General features: G+C 51.4%; 1 protein-coding gene across 3 annotated transcripts in view; it reads left to right on the top strand.

Annotated features, from left to right (window-relative positions):
• Positions 1–14,777, top strand: part of NOC2L (NOC2 like nucleolar associated transcriptional repressor) — a 79,512-nt gene that overhangs the window by 19,137 nt on the left and 45,598 nt on the right. For all 3 annotated transcript variants that reach the window (XM_050931414.1, XM_050931416.1, XM_050931415.1), the window contains exons 11-12: positions 1,150–1,289; positions 10,958–11,069. In XM_050931414.1, the coding sequence (XP_050787371.1) occupies positions 1,150–1,289; positions 10,958–11,069 (252 nt within the window). The remainder of the gene's footprint in view (positions 1–1,149; positions 1,290–10,957; positions 11,070–14,777) is intronic.

Here is a 14,777-nt window from a genome sequence, read left to right on the forward strand (position 1 = left end):
CCTGACTCTTGGGCAGAGGCTTGGGCTGGTCTTTGCAATACCACTTGGGCAGGCTGAGCCAGCCTGGGGGATCTGGGAGTGCAACGACACTGCATGTATTAATTAGCCAAGTGGCCTCTTGTGGTGTTCTGTCTGGTAACTAGGAAGGCAGCACTTGGGAGACATGCAGGCTGGACCTAGAACTAGAGCTGAAAGCTCTCTCTGGGCCCTGCTTTTTTGTGTTTCCCTCGGTTCTGTAAGAGGAACCCGCTATTGTGTTGTCCCCTTGTAATCGGGTCTGTAAACTCCTGGGAGGTGGGTGTGCTGGACGGACTGGTCATGGCGGCGTGAAGCTCTCTTTGATAGAGTGCACATCGGCTCGTCTTCAAAATAAATAGCAGTAACGCTCCCTGGGGCTCTAAAGTGCTGCCCGTCCTTGTGGTGTCTGAGCGATGGAGGTTCTCTTTTAATGTGATTGAAGGAAGAATCAGAGCCCCCTAGTGGCAGCAGCTGGGCCTTGTGTCCTGCTTTGCCTGGGGAAATGAGATCATATTGGTTCTGCAGGTCACTTTGTAGGGGCGGTGGGTTCAGCGGGAACCTTAGAGGACAGTTGCTGGAGGAAGCTGGTTCTGCCCTGTACCTTTTAGAGGTTCATTTTTCTTCCCTCCAGTGTGTGTGGACCAGGAAGGGAGTCAGCTCAGTTGTAGAAGAAGGATCTCCCAGCCTGGCTGCACATGGTAGATCACAGTTTGTCCCTGTTAGCCCGTGGACGGGAAAGGCCCATACACAGCATGACCCTGCCCCTCCGTATGCTGTGGGCTGAGATGTTATGGAGACAGAGCTCCACTTATGAAGCATTGCTGCAGATAAATGACATGAGGAACAACACACCTAGGGCAGTACTTAGCATTTCCAAAGTATCATGCAAACCTCTAACCACCCCGTCCTCCTGAATCTGGACTAGTGCCTTAACAGCACAGCCCCCCTTCTTCCCAGTGTAAAGTAACTAGTCGCGGCCAGAACCAGGGTTAGAATGCAAGAGTTCCCGGTTGTGTGTTCCTTCCACTAGACCCCACTGCCTCTAGAATACAAAGGAGCTAATGAAAGTAGATTCAACTCCTGTCTCAGCCATTCGTTTTCCAACCGTGTGCACCTTTCTTTTTTCTGTAGGAGAACTACCAGTCTGTTTACAACTGGCAGTACATCCACTGCCTGTACTTCTGGTGTCGGGTCCTGAGCACTATCTACCCCAGCGAGATCATGGAGCCGTTAATTTACCCTCTGACCCAGGTCATCATTGGCTGCATTAAGTAAGTAGGCATGGATAGTTATCCCCCAACCCTTATAAAACACTTGGCTCTGGTTTCCCGTCTGACAGATGTGGGCCATATGGTCACATAGGGGATGGGCAGGAGGGTGTACATAGATTTTTAACCCTTTGTTGTAGGAGATTGGCCTGTTGCATACTGGAGGGCTGCTCTCATGAGCTGTGATTTATAGAAATCACTTGCTGCCATGTTGCTTGAACTTACTATGAGGCTTTATCAAGCTACTTTTGTGTCCATTAACTGAGATCATTGGTACAACCACATCTGTGGCCAAGTGGCTAAAGCACTGGACTGGGACTCAGGAGACCAAAGTTCTGTTCTGGGCTCAGCCACTGGTTTGCTGGGGGATCTTGGGTAAGTCACTTCACTGCTCTCTGCCTTGGTTTCCCCATCTGTAAAATGGGCATCATAATTCCTCCTTTGTAGAGCATTTTGAGATCGTCTGATGCAAAGTGCTATCTATGAGCTAGGTATTATTGTTCGTATTATTTATTAGGTTAGCAAGCAGCTTCAGAAGGGGGCCAGGGGAAGGTGACATGTAGCAGACTGGGAGGAGTGGGTGGCCCCAGTGTTAGAGGCACTTTTTGGGCCCGTTAATCAGAAGCACTTGCACAGTCGCTTCTCCGCTAGCAACTGACATTTAAAAAGCCTCCAGAGAAATGCAGCCCCTCTGCTTTCAGACGTACCCACGCACCTCTGCTGAGCCAGGCCTGGTCTGTGCTTGGCTTTAGCACCAATCCAGCAACCACCAGAACAGCTCTGCAGATGCTTCAGTGCTGGCAAGGAAACCTATGACTGGCAGTGGCTGGGCCAGGGGGAGCATCTCACCTGGGGGTTCACATTGGGGCACCTGTGGTCATAGCGGAATCCCAAGCCGTGACGGCGAACAGAACAGCTGATACCAGCACCACTGCACTTCCCACCGAGCGCCTGTGTTCGTAGACCTGTTGTGATTTCTCATTGGAAAAGAAACCAAAGCAGCCCAGTCCCTTATTGAAATGAGTAACCTGGGCCTTAGTCCAGCCTGCGTCTTTCTAACCTGAGCAGGAATTTGGCTCTGTCCTGTTCTTTGTAATGGCCTAGCCTGCGACCTGGAGCTTCGGGAGCCCCTTTCACTTCTGGAACTTACCCTTGCCTCTTCCCTTGTAAAACGGTCCCCATGCTACAGCAGGCTCTTGAGTGGATAGTTCTTACCCTTCCCCCTTCCCCCCCACCTGCATGCGCAATATGGGCAGTGTAGCCTAGTGGATAGAGTGTTGGACCAGGGCTCAGAAGACCTGGGTTCTGTTCCTGGCTCTGCAACTTCCCTGCTGGGTGAGCTTGGGCAAATTGCTTCCCCTCTTTGTGCCAGATGGGGGTCGTGATACTGACCGTATGTGTCAAGTGCTCTGAGATGCACTGATGAAAAGCACAGTATAAGAACTGGGGGATGTTGCTGCTGCTGCTGGTCTGTACTGTGGCATGTGTCTTTGGCAACCTGGAGCCCAGTTCTGTAAAATCTCCTATGCCTTTTGTCAGGTGCGCAGCACCTTTCGCTACCATTGAAACCACTTGGCAGGCTGAGGCTCCACCTAGAGGCCAGCCTGCTAGACTGCGTTCCCTAACCCGAGCTCCCCACACCTCTTGCACTGCAGCAGCAGCTAACAATTGCAAGCCCCAGCTCTGTGCCCAATCTTGCTGGATCAGCAGAGATGCTTGTAGACAGGAAATTGAGGTAATCGAAATGGAGCTAGCTTGGTTTCTCCCTGCATCAGAGCCTCGGCAAGAAGGTGGAAGCAATGTTTGCCAAATAGTAGCTAGCAAGATCGATGGGGAAAGTAATTCTCTTGTCCAGCTTCTCGGAGAGGGCTGTAGACAGTTGAGGGTAATGGGAATTGCATTCTCCCAGCATTGCGTTGTGTTTATGTTCGTGCTTTTTCATACACCCCAGGCACGCTGCAAAGCAGTGTTAGTGCAGAGACTTCAGAAGTAGAAGAGAAAGTGCTTACGGGCTTACAGCGGCTCACACAGGGTCGGGCATTAGAACCAGTTTCTAGGAGAACAGGTCATTGTGTGGTGGCGGGAACAGCTGATGCCTTTAATTTCCACCAGGGCAGATGGGCTCTTGGTGTCGTGCCTTATCCGAAGGGTTCCTCTTTGAACAACATCGTGTCCCCTTAATAGCATCAATGCTAGGAACATGCTGAAGTCCGGCTATGGGACATAAGCCCTGGCTGCTGCTGCCTCTCTAAGGATAATGTCTAGGCCCTGGCACTGCAACTGTGCTGCTTCCTTCATTGAGGGAGAAGCCTGATAGAAGTTAGTGGGAGTTATTCCATTGACTTCTATGGGCGCTGATTGGATCAGGACCATAAACTCTATATTGTGGTCACATCATCCGCTGCTGAAATGTAGCTGCTTCTGGGGTCGAACACAGCAGCAGCATGAGAGCGCACAGCCACTTCAAACAGGACACGGAGAGTACAGCCAACCCCTTGATGAGCCTGTTCCTTAGAACCATAGAGTTCGAAGGGACCGCAAGGGTCAGCTAGTCTACACCCCTACCCAGGTGCAGGATTTGTTGTGTCTAAACCGATGGCTCTGCAGCCTCCTCTTGAATCTGAAACTCTTCTTATCCAGGCTCTGATTCTCTGGAGGTGTTGGATGTCCCTGAGCCATTTTGGGTGATCCCTTTCTTTGTACTGTTGAAAGGACAGTAGACTTGGAGGCAGCATAGTCTACTGACAGGGGTTAACCGTGGTGTCTGGGTCTGATTGCGGTGCTGCCCCCTTTTCATGTGTAAAGAGTGACCTGGGACCCTCGGGGTGCGGTGCGTGAGAAGATAAAACCTCAGTTTTCTCTCTGCAGAAGTGTTGTGCCAGGAGCACAGCACCCCCTAGCTTGGGCAGTGGCACTCTTTTTTTTATTGACTTGAAGGAAAGATTGTCACTGACAGCCCTTCCCACAACACTGTGCCTGCATCCACTCACTGGCCCAGGCCAGTCTAGCAGAGCTTATCGACTCTGATGCCTCGTGGCCTTGTTTCACTGAGAACTGTGTCCCACAAGTCAGCCTGTAGGCAAAAATCCAGTGCAGGAAATAAACAGGTTAAAAACAATGCAGTGCCTGGGAGGGCTCGTGTGGAAATGCAAACACGCTCTCTCGGCTATGCCATTACAGGAATAAGCTTCTAGCACCCCTGCAGAAAGGGAGAAGGTGAATTGAGAGCCACGGGGTTTCAATACCCTGGTGTGGGGTCGTCTTGCTCTGATTGTCTGCGTGTCGTGTGCTTGTGCGTCTTGAGGTGCAAACAGCCTCTTATTTATTTGCACACTTTGTCCCGGGCAGAGCAGCAACAGCAGGAGGCAGCGTTGCTATGGCACTGGGTTTTTATTCCCAAAGGTGATATATCTCCTTTTATTTCCCTGGAGAAGAGAGAGCTATCCTTTCGCAAACACCTGAATGGGTCCGTTCATTACCGCATCTCAGAGCTCAGCTGCTGTCATAGGGGGATTGAAGCCTTGTTGACTTAGGAGCTTCTCAGTGTAATTAGCCTCTGATCTATTTTTTTTTTTTATTTGCACGCCAACGAGAAACCCGGTTGTGTGATGGGAGAACTTTGGGGTGCATGGTGACTATTTGCCTACTTCCAGCAGACAGGCATAACGGGCCAAATTCAACCCTGATGCAACTCTGCTGATGTCAGAGGAGTCACACCAGTGATAGATTTGCCCCACTGCTTTTTGCAGTTCATCTGGGGATCTCTCTTAAATCTGAGCAGCTGTGAGTTCAGCAAGGTGGGGTAATCAGTTAACATTATTATTATTATTATGAAGTAGTGGAGACTGCAGGCCCCAACTGAGATCAGGGCCCAGTTGTGCAAGGCACTGTACAGATATAAAATAGGAAATGGTTCCTGCCCTGAAGAGCTTACAGGGTAACCAGACAAGACAGACCCAGGGTGGGAGGAAGGAAGGATTGCCCTCCCCACAGAGAGATAGAATCATAGATTATCAGGGTTGGAAGGGACCTCGGGAGGTATCTCGTCCAACCCCCTGCTCAAAGCAGGACCAATCCTCAGATAGATTTTTACCCCAGTTCCATAAATGACTCCCTCAAGGATCGAAAAGATGGAGTCACTGGCCTAAGGTCACACTGGGAATCAGTGGCAGAGTCATGAATCAAACCCAGATTCAACTACAGATAAGGTACATCTACCTTGGATGATGCTTTCAGCAGCCTATAGACCACGTACGTGCATAGCCCAGCCTCCACGGGTATAAATCTCAGGGTAGCTGGTGAAGCACGGCTTAGACATGGGTGTGGGTATGAATGCGAGTACATAACCTACTCACCTAAGCCATGCTTCCCCATCTACACTGCTCTTAGCAGCATTGTGTGCTGCCATTGGAGCCTTCACCAGCCCCAGAGAAAGACTCCAGTGGCAGAGAAGGAGCCTTTCCCTGTTACCTCCCCTCTGCCAGAGCCTTTCACTTGCGTTACACTTTGCTGTGTGGACGCAACCTGCTACATGCTCTCTACGCGTGGCCGACGCTGGTTAGCGCTGTTGTAGCTGTAGGTAGGTACTTTCCTAACTCTGCCATCTTGAGTGACTTCACTGTTAATATTTGGATTCTGTGGGTATTTGACAGCATCTGGCCTTGAAGAAGTGTGACTTCCTTTTTTTTTTTTTTTTTTTTTCCTGCTGAGAACTTGACGCCATCTCCCTCTCCTACCCTCCCAGTTTGGGAAGGAAAAATGTACTCTGTACTTTGAAACTGCTGGCAATCATGGGCAGGTGATGACTTTGTGAAACTGGTGATCTCTGAAATCCTGTGAGCGCTGTAACCAGATTCTCAGCTCTCCAATGCCACCCAGCTGGTCTCAGAGCTCCCAGGGGTGATGAAGATAAAAACAGGTTTAAATAATTGTCAGGATTCTTTTTACCTTCTCCTCCCACTCCCCCGCCATCGCCTCCAAGTGTCCCATTGCTGTTACAGTGTTTTAATTGTCCTGCAGACAAGCCTAGTCAGTTTTCCACCTGTCTGGGCAGATAAATCTGCTGTCTAGGGCCATAGAAAGGTGAATTTGGAAAGTCCCGGGGAGAGCGGCAAACAGAATTTGCCGGCATGTGTGATGTGCAGAGCCTCCTGGCGCATTGTGCAGCAAGCACATAACGAGAGCAATGAGGGTTTGTGACCCCATCCGGAAATGGGCTTTGGGGGAGGAGACCTGGGAATAGATCCTGTGTTAGGTCCAGTGGTGAGCAAGCCAGTGGTACATCCAGGCCGGGGTGTAAGGGAGGACGTATACTGTCAGCAAACCTGCGTGAAAGAGAGAATGCAGTGTGATAAATCATGGGGTCTCATTCCTTAGTCCCTTGCTGCTGGACTCAATCCTCCAGTTCCAGCTGCTGGGCAGAGGGCTTCTCTGGGGCACCGGGTCGTGGCTGCCTTTTTGGAACAGTGGTAGCAGCGCAGAAATGAAACCCAAGGATCCGTCAGGACCACAGCAGGGGGTACCAGTGAGAAGTGCTTAAGAATCATAGAATATCAGGGTTGGAAGGGACCTCAGGAGGTCATCTAGTCCAACCCCCTGCTCAAAGCAGGACCAATCCCTAGACAGATTTTTGCCCCAGATCCCTAAGTGGCTCCCTCAAGGACTGAACTCAACAACCCTGGGTTTAGCAGGCCAATGCTCAAACCACTGAGCTATCCCAAGGGCCTGCAAAACATTCAGCAGGGACCAGGCTCCTGCATGCTTCTCTGTCCACCCTCCCACCCCCTTCCTTATGGGTAACACACACATGCTGGTTGGATTCCTACGTGGGCCGTTGGGTTATTTCTCCTCATTGTAACTTGCCATAGGCATCTTCAGTCAGCATCAGCATCTCAAATCAGTGGAGAGATGCAGTTTCTCAAAGTTGTATGTTTAGGGGTAGGGGCTCTCCAGGGAGTGGGGGAGGGGAACGATGCAGTCCATTTAGCTTTCGCAGGGTTTTGTATCTTTTACTCTCTCTCAAATGTAGGGCCAGATCCTCAGCTAGCGTAAGCTCGTTTGGTGGCACTTTGCCCCATTGCATCAGCTGAGGATCTGGCCTTAGAGTCTTTAAAAGAAGAGGATTGATTACACCTGCTCCCCTTTCCTTACACACTTGCTCCCAGGAGCATGAAATCGTGCTGGGGGGAGTGTGCAGAGGAAAGCGTGAAGTTACGTTCGCCCACATGCTCATCAGCTCCTTGGGGTGGTGTTATTTTTAAAGCCGTTGTACTGCAAGGAAAGCAGTTCCATTATTGCCCATTTCTCCATCGCTGGCTCTTTAGCGAATAAAACCTGGTCTTGTGGGGAAATGACACCCTGTCAGCCTGGCGTTCTTCTGGGGAGGGTCAGTCTGTCGAGTTCGAGCTGCATTAAACCATGCTCAGCCTGGGGAAGAGAAGGCTGCCGAGAACACTGGTCATGGCTTAGATACACCTGAGCCGGTCCCTGTGCCACCTGGGTGCAGCGGCTGAGCTAGCGCAGAGTGGAGTTTAACGTGTTCGAAGGGCCATGATATACCCCCCAGAGTGGGGGCCACTAGCGTCTGGGATGGATAGAGTGGCAAAGAGTCCTGTGACACCTTATAGACTGACAGACGTATTGGAGCATGAGCTTTCGTGGGTGAATACCCACTTCGTCAGGGGAATAGGGTATTCGCTCACGAAAACTTATACTCCAATACGTCTGTTAGTCTATAAGGTGCAGCAGGACTTTGTCGCTTTTTATAGATCCAGACTAACACAACTACCCCTCTGATACTGGGATGGATAAATATCTCTTGGCTATGAGCAGGCGTCTTTGCAGGAGGCAGGGAGTACGCTGTCCGTCTTCGCTCTGGTATTGTTCTGTGTTTTGTCGTACTCAGCATTGTGGGATTCATGCTGCACCTCTCCTGGAACCTTAAATATGTTCTGATCTTGGTTTGGCTGGTTGTTCACGGGCGTACCTTGAAACTAGCGTAGCACAGGAGCAAATAAAACAATACCGAAAATGTGGAGAAAATAATTTCCTCCTGTTGTTTTTTTCTTTTCCTTCTACCAGAAGGTGGCGCTTTCTTCCTGCAAAAGTGCCGGTGGACAGAGACAAATGGTGGGGAGCGGGGGTGGGGGGGCAGTCGGTGTGCAGTTCCTTCTGCTACACCACCTCATTACGGGAGGGGACTGGGGAGAAATTAACATCCATCGAAGCCTTATTGCTCCAGGCGGGGACCAAGGCAGAATTTAAAATGTGCTTAAACAAGATAACTAGTAGCAGACGGCTGCCTGCTAACATCAGAATTAGCTCCCTCATTTTCTTATTCCCTCTCCCCACCCCGCCAGCCACTCTCCGGTGTATAAAACACATTAAAAATGTATTTAGAAGGATGCATTGGAGAAATGGACCCAGCGCGGCTTGAACGTACACGTGATTGGGAGCAGATGGGATCCAGCGCAGGGAAAGCGGAGGGTTGGACGGGGAGAGGTGATGCTGGCCCAGCTGCAAGGGGGGAGAGGACCTGGTCTGCTGGGGGTGTCCCATGAGATTGCCTACATCGCTTCTGCAAATAAAGAGCAAAAAGGGAGCAGTGGGTCTCACTGGGCTGGGGATCTCCAGACACTGGAACACAGGGAGAAGTTTGCTCCATTGGAGCTCCTCTGATTCCTTCTGCTGTCTCAGGTGCCTCTTCCTGCCCTCCCCCCTTCTGCCCCAGTCATTTTGGGGTGCCCTCCCGTTTGTGTGCAGCTTTCAGCTTACCCTGGGACTGCCCAGTGCTACCTGCTTTGGGGCTCTTCCAGCACATTGAATAAATGCCAAGCTCTGCCAGGCTGTGCGTGTTAGAGGGCAGGAGCACCCCCTTCCGTGGAGATGGCCTGGCATCTCGGGAGCAGCTCGCCACTTGGTTGGGCTTAGATGGATGTTGGAGGTGGCTTCCTGCAGCCTCCCCCGTCAGGCAGGTTGTGGCAACCCAGCAGTGTAACAGGAGTTGCAGTGAGTTAAAATCCTCATCAGGCTGTCAGTTTCCTGTTGTGCCACGCCCTGGGCCCTGGCGAAGCTGGGCAGGTTTTCAGAGGTGGGGGAAGGTTAGGGAGCGCTCCCCTTTGCAATGGGAAGCATGAGCTGTAAACTCAGCAGCCTGAGCTAGACCCCTAGCTGGGCCTTCAAGGGACTAGCCAGCCATTCCCCACCTTAGTGTAGTCTGGGGCCCTGCTGCGTTTCTCATTCTGCTTCCGTCCCAGCCCTTGGGAGGTTAAGCTGATTGCTGCTCCGCGGAGCACTCTGAAATTAATGGCCTGGGTTTACAATAAATCTATACCTTTAACAGGTTTATCCCTCGATCAATTAATTCCTGAGGAAGGCTTTCGTCATCTCCAGCGGTGCCAGCATGCGGGTGCAAAGTAGATTTATTTCCATAATGGATCCAGTGATAATTATTTCACTATTTGGTGGAAGGGGGGGTGGGGGAAGGGAGTGATTTATGTCACCCAGTGATGCAGATTCTCTCTGCTGCATTGCTCGAGGGTCTCTCTTTTGGGGGTTCACTTCTCAGAAGTAAAGCTGTTCTCTGGGAACCGCATTAAAAAGCACCTTTCTTAGCGCTAAGAGCATCAGTATTAGGTGCAGTTCATAGCAAGTGACTTCCTCCATGGGGCTGGTGGATCAGAGGCCTCAGCCTAGTGATGAAAGCAGAGGGGGGCCCGGAGTTGGTTTCTTTATTCCCAGCTCTGTCCCCCACGCATGTTGCGGGCTGAATCGCGCCTCTTCTCTGTGGCCCCACCTCTAAAATGGGGCTGCTGAGGATCCTGAGATGAAGGTGCTGCATAAGCACTAATGAGTTACGAACTGAGATGGGCCAGAGAGAGATTGGGACGTTACCTTCCTAGTTCAGTTTCCTTAGCCATAAGCCCTGCGCTGCCTCTATTGAGGCAGCCGGGGCTGGGAAGGCTAATTATAACCGTGGCTTTTGTGATTGTAAATTACATGGCATGCACTTACCGATGCCAGTCTCAGCCCTTGTTTCCCCAGAGGTGGTGGGAGGACTCTGTCCTGGAATAATAGTAGATGATGGTAATAAGGGGGAATATTTCCCATAGTGCCCTGGCGGTCCATCGAGGAGCAGTATTGACTGATTCTGAGCAGAGCCCTGAGTGTCCCTTTTCTACCTGTTTGGCTCTGGTTTGGTGGGCAGTGGAGAGAATGATGCTATTAGGGATGGCAGCAGCTGAAGAAGGTACATTGATAATGTGGGATTGCCTAGAACAGTGGCTTTCAACCCTTTTTCATGTGCGGACCCTAAAAAATTTCCAGTAACAGTGCGGACCCCTTTGGAAATCGTAGACATAGTCTGCAGACCCCCAGGAGTCCACAGGCCACTGGTTGAAAACCACCAACCTAGAAGGAGGAAACTGAGGAGTTGGGATCCTGGTCACAAGAACTCAGGGTGTTCAAATGAGCGAGGAGCTGAAATCCTTATCTGCTGGCATAGCTCGTGATATCAGGTCTCCCTCTATGGGCCAGCCTGAGCAGCTTGAACAGCCTCCTACTCAGAGCAAAAACAATTTGCCTTTTCAGCTCACGTGGAAGAGGCTTGTGTCTTTAGCCCTGAAGAGTGTAGATTTGATTCCGCAGTAACCTTCCCTCTGTCTCCGCTCCAGGTTGGTGCCCACGGCTCGTTTCTACCCCCTGAGGATGCACTGCATCAGGGCCCTCACACTGCTCTCTGAGAACACCCGGACCTTCATCCCGGTTCTTCCCTTCATCCTGGAGGTAAATCAGTTCCTGTTCATCTAACAGCAACGAACAAAAGCTGTCTAAACGCACACTCCCCCCGGCATCTGCAAACGGCTGCTAACGCTGCACACTTCCTCGGCTCCTTGCAACCCTGGCAAGCAGCGTCATATACCCTGGGTCCCATCGTTGATAAATAGGGTGGAGTTTTCACCATCTACGTGCAGCTTAGGGGGCTGCCTTGGCTGTTAAGACCTGATGGGCACAAAGCATCTCTGTGACAGCTTCCAAACGGGAATGAGCCCTTCCCCAGACGATGCAGAGTTGGGGATGCACTGTACTGCACGGCTTGCTGCTGCTCTGTGGGGAACACTGGGCCATCCTTGAGGAATTCTTATTGTTTCTCCCCTTCCCGGGGCATGCCCCCACCTCCAGCAAACTCTGCCTATTGTGTTTCTGAAAGGAATTATCTGTATTGAGGCTGCGGGTGTCCCATTCATAGATGATAAAACCAGAAGGGACCATTGTGATCATTTAGTCTGACCTTCTGCTTAGCACTAGCCTGAACTGATTCCTGTCTGAAACTGCCAGTGGTGGAGAAATCCACTTCAGTCCTTGGTAAATAGTTCCAATGGTTAATTGTAGCCTTGTTCCACTGTTATAGCCCGGCACTGGACTTGCATCATCTGGTCTGTCCAAGATGCCCCATCCAGCACGTTGGGGATGTAACTTCACATTTGTCTCTCGCGCTTCGATCTGGGTTTCAGCTTTCCCAAAACGTGGGGTGGAAGGGTATATGAATTCAGGGGGCTGGCTTTTTCTTGGAGCCAGAGTTGGGGTTGAAAGGCCAGGAGCTTATTGCTAAAATCCAGCTGTGCTTTCTGTATTAAGGACACATTTATGCGTAGGCAGCAGAGAGACCTGTGGCACCTTATAGACTAACAGATGTATTGGAGCATGAGCTTTCATGAGTGAATACCCACTTTGTCGGATGCTTGCATAGCTTATAGCTGATTAATAGGTGTTTAACAGTTATAGGGTCCAGCAGATTAAGAGGTGGCTTATAACTGCCTGCAGCACCTTTGAGCGATGTGCTTATAACCATGTGTAACATATTCTACTTGTGCTGGCTGTGGGTTTGCAACACACCACTTGCACATTCACCCTTTGTGAGCTATTTAGAAATGTGTAACCTTAACATTAAGTGTGATCATTAGGCCACACCCCAGACACTTGGTGTGAACAATCACTTGTGTCAGTGATGTTCCGTCTAAAAGTTAATATGCAGAATTCTGCTTCCTTCACATGGTTTTTTTTTCTCAGCTGGGCATAGATATTGGCTTGTGACTAACCACGCTGGCCGCTAGATACCATTGGATGCATCACAGGATTGCAACTGCAATGACAATGCACCCAAACTAACCGAAGGGAGAACTTGAGTTTGGGTATCTCTCGCATCTGCATTTAAAGTAGCTACAAGAGGAGACGTCAGCTTTGTTCTCAGCTCTGGGCTGTCGTGCTCAGGGCTCTGTACGGACAAGAGAGCAGGTGGTGGCCTGGCGAGAGAGAAGCCTTTGTGTTAAGGCAGTTGAAAGCAGCAGTTCCAATGGGGGGCGGTCGGTCAATAGGCTCCTCTCTAGCTGTCTTTGGATGGGCGCTCTGTGTGTATGCTGGGGCAGGACTGTCAGCCCTGGAGACTGAAGGCCACTGTCCACAGAATAGGCCCAACACAGGTAGTGTCAGGCCAAGCATCTCCCATGTGCTACCACAGCCTGGGGCTGCAGGGGCCACCTGGAGGTGTGGGAGGGGGCTTTGCTCTCCATGGTGCAGATAGGCCTTGGCATCTCCAGGCTGCTGTAAGGGGCCCAGATAGCACCAAGAAGTTATACGTCAAAAAAAGCCCGTTAGACCTAAAAGGCTGCTTAAAATAGCTGTCTGCAAGCGAAGTCTGTTCTTAGCTGCCCCCCTCTCCCCCTGGGTGTGGCGGGGCTGGCAAACGGTCAGCGCCTCACACCATCCCTCACCCCGCTCCTAGCAAAAAGCGCCCCCTCCCTTCCCGCAGACCTAACGAACTGGCCCCTCTTCCCCCAAGCCTGGCTGCGCTCCGCTGCTGTGGAAGAGCGAGCGAGTGGTGCTCCAGGGTGGGGCGAGAGCCCTGGCGGTCAGCGCGTGGGGAGGAAGAGGGAGAGGCTGGAGGAGGATGAGGCTTTTCAAACAAACAAGCCCTGGGCTCGTTGCTAATCGAGTTCTGTTGAAGCAAAGGCTCTTGCGGTTTCATGTTGTTGTAAACGTCCTTCGCAAACCACATCCTCTCAGCCGGTGGAAACCAGGGCCGTTTATAACTCTGCTCTGGCCCCCGCTTCCCTTGCCGCTCCCTGGCTCGGGTGGGCTGCTTGGTTCTTCGCCACTTTCCTTCCTCTTGCCGTCTGTTTTTTGGAGCCGCTGCCAGCACGGTGATGCGATAGGGGCATCTCCCCTCGGCGCTATGTGGTGGTTTTTGCTTTTCTCGGGCTCTGGGAGATAGTGTTCCCCCCCCCCACCCTGTGTCCTGTCTTCCCGTTCCCTCCCTCTTCCCCCCCACCCGCCGCCACCACGACCACTTCGGTGGCAAGCTGTGTATCAGGCCCTAGCCAGACGTTACCGCACTGCACACTGAACTTCCTCCTGACTTCCGCAAGCCTGCGACCACATCCGATGCTGGGGTGTGTGTGTGTGTGTGTGTGTGTATGCATGCACTGCTCAGGCTCACCTCATCCAGGTGGCAGTGTTTAGTGGGGGGTGTTATCTGTGTGCTTATTCAAAATGCTGTCTTTCCCATGAAAACGTAAGATGATTGAAATGCAGCAAACCTCTCTGATCTCCCAGCAGCCAGCCAACACCCCCCTAGCATTGGCAAATAATGCATCAGGTACTCCGTCGAGTCTCCAAGAGCTGTCTTTTTAGTCTCTTCACACCTCAATACTCCTCTATTCCTTGTTGTTATAGTATCCGAGCACCATATGATCCCGAACACCTTTGCCTTCAGGACACTTCCCATCCCTTGTGAGGTAGGGAGGTGTAATCCCTGTTGTACAGATGGGGAAACTGAGGCACGGAGCTGTTAAGTGAGTTGCTCAGGGTCATACCAGGTGGTTTGTGGCAGAGCTGGGAAATGAATCCAGATTTCCTGAGTTCCAGTCCAGTTCGTTAGCAATGAGACCATCCTTTTAGGCCCTCAGCTTCACCAGTGACTTAGCTGGTCTGGTCTGGTCTGGCGTGAGGTCATGTGGGTGCCCTCTGCAAACCTCCAATCACACCCAGAGTGCCAAGATCCATTTTAAGCCCAGCTTCCATAGCAGGGCAGATGGGAGGGTCCCCGAGGGTCTGTAGATACCAAGGGCTAGCTCTGGAGTTCATGACTTCATTGTTTTGTGCCCACTCTTGCTATTGTGCTAGTGAACGCCCCCATGCATGGGCCTTGACGCTGCCTGTGCCTTTTGGAACAGTTTCTGCATGGCATCAGAAATCAGATTCCCTGGAGCATGGTGTGTGTTGTTTTTTGGTGTTTTTGGTGAGAGGTGATAATGCTAATTTCCCCTGCATGCAATCAAGGAAATCCAGCAGTTGCTGCCCCCCCCACTTCCCCCGCCTCTGTCACCGCCAAGCCTTCCAGAGATGGCAGATTGAATGTTTGCACGATTCCTCTAGGCACAGGAATTCCCCAAGGCCCTGCCACTGTAAATGAGAGCTGGCTCCCTGATTCATCTT

The sequence above is a fragment of the Gopherus flavomarginatus genome, chromosome 21, assembly GCF_025201925.1.
Source record: "Gopherus flavomarginatus isolate rGopFla2 chromosome 21, rGopFla2.mat.asm, whole genome shotgun sequence".
In the NCBI taxonomy this organism is placed as follows: Eukaryota; Metazoa; Chordata; order Testudines; family Testudinidae; genus Gopherus; species Gopherus flavomarginatus.